The sequence below is a fragment of the Marmota marmota genome, unplaced genomic scaffold (genome assembly GCF_001458135.2).
Source record: "Marmota marmota marmota unplaced genomic scaffold, marMar, whole genome shotgun sequence".
Taxonomy (NCBI): Eukaryota; Metazoa; Chordata; class Mammalia; order Rodentia; family Sciuridae; genus Marmota; species Marmota marmota.
The window spans coordinates 88,300,712-88,311,494 of record NW_026000026.1 but is presented as its reverse complement, the minus strand read 5'-3'; the positions used below and the strand labels follow the sequence as shown (position 1 = coordinate 88,311,494).

Sequence of the window (10,783 nt, the reverse complement as noted above, 5' to 3'; positions counted from 1 at the left end):
CCATCGTCCTGACTCTCTTCGCACGCACACACTCAGCACCACACCCACCCCCACCCCCCGGGCACCCGGGGCTAGACCTCAGCGTATAACAATATTTGATGCACTAGAATAAAATCAGCTTATACCACCCTATGATGGCCCCACTTGCCCCCATCCCCCTGTGACCCCTCCCACCAAAAGTTCCAGTCCACAGTTTAACTTCTCATAGAATGCCTTGTAAGATTATGCACAAACCTTTTCCATCTCGAGGTGGGGCTCCCTTTGCTTTAAAACCATCCACTGGTGCCTTTGTATCGGTCTCCAAAGCGATGCTTATCTGTATCTCAGACTTGAACTTGGTGTATTTATTACTCAGTAACTGGTACCATTTTGGTGCCTAATGAATAACCAACAAAGCAGAAAACATCTTTAATAGCTAACAGAGGAAAATACTTATTAGAAATGTTCCTTAAGGGTTAAGTAAGAGCTGGGTACAGTAGCACAAGCCTGTAATCCTAACTATTTGGGAAGAGGAGACAGGAGGATGGGGCATTTAAGGCCAACCTGGGAAACACAGCAACATCCTACTCAAAACAAAAAAAAATCCATTTGTGTTCAATGAACCAAAGAGCATTCTGCTGTCATGTATAACTGATTAGAATAAATAAATAAGTAAATAAATTTGAAAAAAGAAAATAATAATATTAATAATAAAAGAAAAGGTAAATTTCCTAGGTTTTTTTTTAGCACTTTTCTCCTCTTTAGAAAAAAATTTGTTTCACATTGTCTTCAAAAGGAAATTATTCCTACTTAGGAAGTCAGCAACTGAATTTCCCTTTGAAAAAAACTACTTAAAAGTTTTGATTATCTTCTTTGCTTGAATTCTTATGCTTCAACAGATAAAGTATTAAAGGAAGAAACATAATATCATTTATTTCTATCTTTAGCCTTGTATCTCAATCTCACTTAGTCCTTTATAACAAAAGACTTAATTTTCTGTTCCATAACTCCTCCTGTTTCATACTTTTTATTGTATCTTTTCTTCCTGCCACATTGCTACTTTGATCTGCTTATATCAAATAAGGAAAAAAAAATCCTTACTGTTAATAAAAAAGACATTTACAAAATACTAAAGTAAAGGCCTAATCCTAGTGTTCTCATTATTAACCATGTGCTTGACTGATATTAAAACAAACAAAAAAGGCTTCTCACAGGATAAAAGAATCTTAAATTACCTAAAAATCTCCCCTAAAGCAAGATCAGAAATTCTAGTACCAAAACCAGCCTGAAAAATGTCATAGCTCAGAACAATGCTTACCAATTTTTGGTGCCTAATGAATAAGGGGTACCATTTCAGCACTAGGAAACAACATTCTTACTCTGAACATTGTTATAAAAAGGCATAGTAAACTGGTGCTTACACTGATCAATCCAAAATTGGCTATTTTATATCCAAATTATGTTTGATAAGAAAAACAGGAGTAACTAGGACATAAATTGTTTTAAAAACCTACAACCTAGTTTCTTAAAGATAAAAATGCATAACATAGTTTGTTGCTATATTTACAGATATTTTCTAATTCTAAATATAAACCTTACAACTATTTTTAATCACTTCTAGAATTTACATTTTTCTAATATACAACTCAGCACAACAAATCTGAATTTTTCTATGTTTAGTTTTACTTGTAGAGCATCAATTCATTTTGATCTTCAAATATTTTTCTAGCCAAATTCAAATATTTCTGCTAACAGAAGAGATTAAGCAAGAATTTGGTTTCTATAAAACGAATACAATTTTCAGCCATTTCCCCTTAACTTTGATGATAAATATGTGGACAAACTGTTCTAAAAAACAACATAAAGGGATGAGGAAAATCAAGAGCACTTAAGAGGCATGATCTCTTTCCTTAGCCACCTTCTTCCTAAGAGAGTTTATTTTCACTTAAAAAGCATTTTAAAATTTCAGTTCTTTATGAATGATTCCAAATTTGAGCTGGGCCCACTGCTTCATTTGCAAATATCATGGCTATCAGCGGCAAAAATGTTAAAAACAAAAATTTGTCTTCACAGAATGTGATCTTAAGAATGAAGGGGGAAAAAAGAATGGAAGAGTTTAAAGTGAAAGAGAAAATTTTTTAAATGTTTATTTTTCTTAAACTGTGACTAAACAAAAACATCCAAAAAATAAAAACCTGAAATTTTCTGAAGTCAATCACATACAAAAAGATTGGAGAACACATAAAAAGACCTAAGAAACATGTTCAATAATAAAAAGTACTAACTTTCTAAAAAGTATTGCCTTAGGGAGAAGAGGTACTGGTTGTTTATTTCAATAAAGTTAACTTACTCTGACTTAGGACAAGTTACTTTACCTCTCGGTACTCAGTTTCCTCATTTATAATATGGGGAAAATAATGTCATAGGATTGTTCTGATGTTACCATTTAAAATACTATGAAAATTTCCTGGCACGTTAAAAAAAAAAAAATTCTATTTCTTGTAGATAATGAGGGACATAAGAATTATTTATAGCAGCCTGAAAGAGACTAATAAAGATGATAATTTAAACTGAAAATAACTTAAGTAAATATACTCAATGTTACATAACCAATACCACTACCCCTGGGGTAAGAATTTGCAAGGAACAAGAAGCAGGGAAACCAATTAGGAAGTTATTATGAAAGCCAAAATGAGAAATTATGGTGGCTTAAATTGGGGTGGCAGTAGTAAAAATGCAAAATAGTAGATCAAGAGGGAAAAAAAAAAAACAACTGGAAAGTGTCAAGGAAGACATATATATATTTCTAAGTTGTACATCTTGAAGGAATGTGGTGATGAGTCACTGAAGCAAGGAACCCTGGAACAGGACCACCTTTGAAATGAAAGCTCAGGAGGTGAAAATGTTAAGCTTGAAGTAAGAGCTACTTGCATATAGTTTTGAGCTTAGAGACAAGTTTGAGAAATTTAGTTCAAAGAGATGATTAAAAGGTTGAAATTTTCTAAGTCAAATTTATAAGCTAAAACACAAGAACTGTAACACTACTAGCTCAAGGACATAATTCATGGCCTTGTATGGTCTAGTACACCATGTTCTTTTCATTAATCCACATCTTTTCAAAGTAATCAACTGTCTAACATACACCATCAAAAGGGCAATACCTGTTTTGTTTCTTGAGCAGTTCTTAAGTCCAGAACAATATAACCTATAGTTTCCTTGGCTGAAGATAAAGGATCCAGGGCAAAACACTGGAGTTTGATAGGCGTACGCTGTAGCCTGTAACATAACAATTTATGGGATATTTTTTTTCCTGTAATGTACAATTTACTTTTAAAAAATAAAAATTATTTTAAAAACCAAAAAAAAAAATTATGTGATAATACATTGGGTTTTTTTTCTTAATATTGAACTGACTTCCTATTAGCCTTGAAAAGATTATCTATTATTATCCAGATAATTATAATTTATTAGGCCAGGTATATCTATCTATTTATATATATATATATATATATATATACACTTTTTATGTATATCTCTGTGTGGGTGTATATATATTTAAACATATACATATTTATCATGTATATCTGTGTCTCTCTGTGTATATTTGTATACACACACATACACATACACACACACACACACGCTTTTGTGTGTATGTGAATGATGACGGTACTGTGGATTGAACCCAGGAATGCTCTATCACGGAGTTACATCCCCAGTCCTTTTATTTTTAGGAGGGACCTCACTAAGTTACCCAGGCTAGCCTTGAACTTTTGATCCTCCTGCTTCAGTCTCCTGAGTCACTGGGATTACTGGTCTGCACCACTATGCCCTGCTCTTTTCTTTATTTTTTTTAAAGTTTTCAACCAAAAAGAACTATTAATTATACTTATATAATTAATATAAACTATTAATTATACTTATATAAACCAACTAATATATACAACATCAAAATTTTAGTCACTTATCCAAGAGATTATCATTCTAGGTCAATGTTTCTTAAGCTTCTGTAATGTATGATACCTTCTGAAAGTCAAAAATTATCATGAATCTTCAGAACTAATTTTAAATTTTCTTTATCATACCCCATTGTCAAATACAAAATAATGTACATACATGCTTACAGCTTTTTGATTGCTAAAAATAGTAAACACTATAAAATCAAACTACTAAATTTTAAATCAATTAAAAAGTTAACACAACATATGACAACAGTCTGTAGCCATTATATTGATTGCTATAGCATGAGCTCTTTTTCAGTCTGGAACCCCTAGACTTGCTCATACATTAAAGTGAATAGATTTTATCATCACTTTTGTCTGGTAGAAATACTATTTAATGACTGCACTTATAAATTCAATTTATCTCCAGTCAGCAGGGGTTGGTGGTGCATGCCTGTAATCCCAGGGACTCAAGTGGCTGAGGTAGGAAGATTGCAAGTTCGAGGTCAGCCTCAGCAACTTAATGAGGCCCTTAGCAACTTAGTGAGACTCTGTCTTAAAATAAAAAATAAAAAGGGCTAGGGGGATGAGGTTCAAGTGCTTACTCTTGAAAAAGGGCCTCTGGGTTCAATCCCAATAAATAAATAAACAAACATCTCTGGTACTTTCTCAACCTACAACAATCAAACTGGTAATACTTGGTGCTAGCACAATTACAAATGTGGATCCTGACATCTCACAGAACTCTTGACTAAGCAGATATCCTAGATGCTGTGAAAGGATATACAACATTTTGATATTCTCTAAGAACTTAATATCTCTTTTTAAAATATTTTTTTAGATGTTGATGGACCTTTATTTTATTCATTTATTTATATGCAGTGCTGAGAATTGAACCCAGTGTCTCACACATGCTAGGCAAGCACTCTACCACTGAGGCACAACCCCAGCCCCTTAATATCCCTTTAAATAAATCCATGGACTGATCTAGTAAATAGATGAGTAAATAAATTTTTGTAAATTTATTTACAAAAGTAAATAAATTTCTCCTTGCTTTCCTTTTACTGTTAACTTTCTATTTTGACAAGATTTAGTACTGAGAAAGAACAAGTATTGAAGTGATTGTGCTTCCCAGAAGGAAATATATTTTCAGTTCTTTAATGAAGTATTGCTGTTCTTGACTGTTTCTGGTCAGAGTTCATGAAAGAATAAGATGCTATAACCTTAAGTTCATTTTATACACTTAACAAAGTGTCTACAATCAAATATAAAATTAATTAAAAAGAGCCCCTTATATCATTTCTTTCACAATTTTTTATTGGATCAGGTAAATACATAATAAACTAATAAGCTATGATGAACTCCAACTAATATTTGGAAGGCATTATTAAGGTACTTCCAGAATATCTAATTCCTCACACATTAGAAGGGAAAAAGCTAAGTTTAATGTAGTGGTTAAAAGCCTAGGCTCTGGAGATTGGGATCTACCATTATCCAACTGACAAACTCTGGGCAAATTATTTAACCTCTCAGGCCTCAGTTTCCTCATCTATAACACTGGAGAAATAATAATGTCAACTTCATATAGTTCTTCTAATATGTAAATGAGTTATTATTGCAAAGTATGATGAACCTTTCCTGGTACATTACAAACAATAGACATGATTATTATTAAAACCTAATAAGATACATATTTCATAAGAATCTGAAAGAGACAGACAAAGATGCTAACTTAAATTGAAAATAACAGTTACCTGTGTTGATGAAGTACTTTCCTATCAATTTCCCATGCTAACTCAGTGGCAAACTCTGGCTGGTCAGTATGGTCCACAGGATCAGTAGCCAGCTGTTCTCCATCAAACTTTGCTTCTACTACAAGCATATGCTTTGGACGTTTGGGGAAATGGCGACCTGAAGAGAAAAGACTACACAGATTAATTGGAAGTGTACAAAAATCAAATAAGATCATTTAGCATGTGTTTTTAAAATTGACATATGTTAAGGGTGGCTGACTTATACATTTGCAAAAACTATCTCAATAATACATAAACTCTTTCATAACTCATAAGAAACGTGAATCAAATTGAAAGCTATAACTTACAAAATAGTGTTTCTCAAACATTAATGTGCATATAAATCACCTGGGGATCATGTTAAAATGTACACTTGTTGCCAAAACTCAGTCCTTGTCCCCAATTCCAATTCAATAATGAGGACAGTTTTGAGAAACAGGGAACTGAACGTTTATTACTTCACTAGCAAAGGAGAAACACAGGGACTCCTGTCCCAAAGGCTGTGATTCTGTCCATCAGCAGGAACAGAGGACTTTTTTAGAGGTGACTCAAAGGCTACATTCCATGTGTTCTCTGTCTGAAGTTGTAATTCACTTGTTCATTTGGGAGACAGCCATTTCTGAGATCTTCTGGTTCCATCCCCAAAATCTGGATCACTTCATTCCTATGGTGTGTGTGTGTGTGTGTGTGTGTGTGTACTCAAGGACAGATAACTCTGCCTAGGATGGGGAAGAAAGGTACTCCTGTTTCCCCTGAGATTAGAGATGGGGAGAGTTTAGGAAGGAGCAGGGAGAGAAGAAGAGAAAGAAACATGTCCATTTTAAAAATAAGTTGCACTGGGAGAGCAGCAAGGGTTATATTCAAAGCATTAAGTGGACCACCATCACAGACTCTGGTTGAGTTGGTCTAGTTGGGCCTGAGAACCTGCATTTCTAACAGGATCCTGGATAACCTCGATGTTGCGTTGGTTCACACTTTGAGTAGTAATGATCTCAACAACATTTAGAATTTAAGACTTATATAGTAGTGTTATATAACTATAACACTACTATATAAGTACTTTATAAAGAAGTCATCTGAAGAGTTGAGAAATAAGCAAAAACAAATTTAAAATTTGTTTTTATTTTCCTGTGTCTTAATTTTCCTGTCAACTCATTTAAGAATAATCACGAAATTAGCTAAAGCAAAATAAGCACTGGTATTCATTCTATTCTCAAAGACTACATTATTATCAGGAAATATTTAAAAATTTTATCTACACATCAATTTCATTTGCACTGCCTTACCTCATTTCTTCCTTTACTGAAGGCATATTCAGAGCCAGATATCAAATAGCAGGCTGAAAAAAAAGTAAAATAGAATACCTGCCTTCAAGGAAATGAAGGTCTCAAATGAGAGTTTAAACAAACTTGAAACACTCAAACCAGAAAGCTGAAGAATCCAAGGAAGAATCCTTAAGAATCTCAAAGTAGGGCTGGGGTTGTGGCTCAGTGATAGAGCACTTGCCTAGCATGTGAGGCACTGGGTTCAATTCCCAATACCACATATAAATAAATGAATAAAATAAAGGTTTATCAACATCTAAAAAAAATTTTTAAAAAGAGAATCTACACTAGGTCAAGTAGTCCTCTTGTTTATAATCTACTATAAATAAATCCTTATTGCTACTCATCCTGGCTTGAGCTGCCTGGTTAGGAGGGATTAAGTTGCCTAGAATGACCTGGATTATAAACGTGTGCAGTTCAGGGCTGGCTCAAGCGGTAGCGCGCTCGCCTGGCATGCGTGCGGCCCGGGTTCGATCCTTACCACCACATACAAACAAAGATGTTGTGTCCACCAAAAACTGAAAAATAAATATTGAAATTCTCTCTCTCTCTCTCTCTCTTTTTAAAAAATAAAATAAAATTAAAAAAACCTGTGCAGTTCAGCCGAAGGCTCTCTGTTGAGACTCCTTATTAGGCCTCTTTAAACATGTGGCCTGGTTCTTCTGATTAGCACTCAGAGGCATCTCTCTGGACCTCATTTTCTGTTACTCTAAAAGATCATTATGTTTACCAAATGAAATGAACTTCATATACATTAAATAACTTATATGTTCCGTCAGACTATCATACTAATAATCTCCAATAAGCTTGAGAACAAAGAATATTCAGTGGAACAAAAAGATGCCTGCCTCATCCCTCAATGTATTTGTTTCAGAAACATTGCCTTTCATCCGTGGGATCTGGCTTAAATATTTCTCATGGTAGAAATTCAATTATTTTGTTTTGAAAAATGGCATTTCTAAAATTGTAGCCAAGAAACTACAAGCAGTTCAATTAAGGGCAGAGAATATATAAAATTGAAAAGGTAGGCAAAAGTTCTACCACATAGTGCCATGTTTGCTATACTAAAAAGTATAGATACTATCCTTCAGGACACTGAAGAATTTTAAGACAGATTTGCATATCAGAAAGATAATTGCCAAAAAAATCAAGAGACTGTAGATGTTTCTGGAAAAGAAGGAAACAAGTCCTTAATCTAGGTACCCACCGTGGAAATCATTCATTCAAAAGCTTGTATGTACCGTCTATTATTATTTAGAAAATAAAATCAATTAACAGTTGGTGGTCATTTGGAAGTTAGGAATGGGAAAGGAATCAAGGATGATTTAAGATTTGAGCTACAGTGTGGCTAGGAAGAATAGAAATATAAACATAAAACAGGAACTATTTTGTAAGGAAGATCACATAACAGTTTTATATGTGTTTGTAGTAACAACCTGACATCCCTGACTCCAAGTTATCTTCCAAAACTGAACTTAAAGCAATTTCCTGCTTAGAACTATATGCTGCCAAATTATTTCTTGGAATATTAATTCTAAATTCCTTGATTTTCAAGATCCTTCAAAGTCTATGCCTGCTAGCTATACAAGTATTTCTTACCATGATATTCATAAATATTCACATTCCTTATCCCTGTTCTTCTTGCTGTCTTCTTCAACAATCCTCCCACTGTGTTCATCCTCATGTTGGCCTGGTTGTCCAGTCTCCTGGAATGACTTTCTTCTACCCTCACCTACCTAGAGCTTACTTATTACTCAAGGCACTACTACTACCTTCATCCACTACTTCTACCTTCAAACCTATATTTACAGTCCATATCACACGCTTTATTTTAATAACAGTTTTACTGAGATAAAATTCACATATCCTATAGTTCACACATTTCAATTCAATTCAATGTATATTAGGATATTCAAAGATATGTGCAAATACTATCACAGTCAATTTTAGAATACTTATGTCCCTCAAAAAAAAAACTTGTGTATCCTTTAATCATCATCCCCTAGTCCTCCTTTGGCCCATATCACATGTTCTTAATATAATATTATGTTCAAACATATTACCTGCACATTAACTTGATATCCCCAAGTAGATAGGTCATCCCCAAGGGGAAGGAATTATATTACATTTGTTTCTTAAAGCACAGGGCACAGTTTTAAGTCTAAAAGTTTTTGTTAAACAAATGACGAGGCAATTTCAGTCCCATGTTTTTAAACAATAATCTAACAGTTAATATTGTCCCAACACTTTATAGCTTTTGGTCCCTCTACTGTTCCAAACTCAAAAATTACATTTACACTGTTTCCTGGTCTCTGACCCCTAAAAGAGAATCAGGCTGCTACAAAATACCCTCTTGTGAAGAATAAAAATATCCAGGCACACCTCTGGTTCAGCTCTCAAGGAGTCTAAAACAGGATGATTGCAAGTTCAAGGCCAGCCTCAAAATGAGCAATGCCCTAAGCAATTTGGTGAAAACTCGTATTCAAAATAAAAAGGGTAGGGGTGCAGCTCAGTGGTAAAGCATCCCTGTATTCAACCCCAGACTTCCCCCCACCAAAAAAAAAAAAAAAAAGATTTTTGTTATCATGGTATACATAACCTGTCCCAATTTACCTATAAACTCCTATAAACTTGCAATCTGCTTTCCAACCACACTGAATTTAAGCAGCATTTATTAAATGAATTTAAGGAGGGCAAAACATACCTTGCTTTTCCATAATGTAAATGCTCTTTGCTCTTTCCTTGACTCAGAATGCTCACCCTTACTTTTCTCACCTGTTAAAATCTTAAACATCTCTTACAGATAAGTCTTAAATCAAAATATGCCACCTCCTCCGGTAAACCTTCCCCCCCAGCTTCCCCAGAGGCGGACATTCCCATTTCCACATCTCAAAGAATTATGTGACACAGTCTCCATTATACACTTTGAGCTTTTAGACCCAGAACTATCTTATTCGTGCATTGCCAGCCCGGTATCTAGCATTCAATGAGTCTCCAATAAACAACTGTCATTCATTCAACAAACAAAACTTAAAAGAACATGTAATATGCCGTCTTAACAACGATAATCCCTCAGGTTCTCAATCAAGACTTGTAAAGGCACAGTCTCTGCAATAATTATGAAAAGGTAGGAAGCCTATATTCACGTCAATGGCAAAGTTCTTACAAATGGCATTACCTGGAGACTGCTGAACAGAACATGCTTTCCAGGCACGCTTTCTCCTCATATATAAAAGCCATCGACAAGCTGCTTCCGATGGAAATCGGTTTTTTCTACATTCTCTGGGGCTACGACTAGTCTGGCTAAATATCACTTATCTCTAATAGCTCTCATACTCTCGAGAGATTTTTAAATCAATTGCCTACTAGACTTTGCTACGTACAACTTTGAGCAAGTCTTTGGGGACCACAAAAGCAAAGATGAAAAGGTTCTTAAGGTTAACAAATACTCGGTCCCACAATACTCTTTTAGAATTCAGGAATCAGCAGTTGCAAAAGCAAGTGGGAGGCCGCTCACCTTCTAGGATGGACACGACGATGAGCAGTTGGTCGGACTTGGAGACCATGGTCGCTGTTGGCGGCCGGGGGCGGGGTCTGCTAGGAGCAAGAGGGTCCGGGTGAGTTGCGGGTAGTCGGCGACCCCGGGAAGGGCCCCCACTACTCGCCCGTGCCCCGTGCGCCAGGACCCCGCTCCGCGGCCCGGACGCGCCGCCGCCGGCAGCGCGCCGGGATCCCCTGCCCCAGG

The 10,783-nt window shown here is 35.3% G+C and overlaps 1 protein-coding gene across 4 annotated transcripts in view; it reads right to left on the bottom strand.

Annotated features, from left to right (window-relative positions):
• The window catches only part of Cep120 (centrosomal protein 120), a 75,828-nt gene that overhangs the window by 64,568 nt on the left and 477 nt on the right, over positions 1–10,783 (bottom strand). For 2 of the 4 annotated variants that reach the window (XM_015486734.2, XM_048811840.1), the window contains exons 2-5: positions 10,556–10,632; positions 5,675–5,831; positions 3,141–3,255; positions 235–376 (exon numbers count right to left, since the gene is read on the bottom strand). In XM_015486734.2, coding sequence (XP_015342220.1) covers positions 235–376; positions 3,141–3,255; positions 5,675–5,831; positions 10,556–10,604 — 463 coding nt within the window. In that variant the 5' untranslated portion in view covers positions 10,605–10,632. Of the gene's footprint in view, positions 1–234; positions 377–3,140; positions 3,256–5,674; positions 5,832–6,999; positions 7,053–10,555 lie in introns of all 4 variants that reach the window. The other 2 variants (XM_048811839.1, XM_048811841.1) reach the window with 2 other exon arrangements.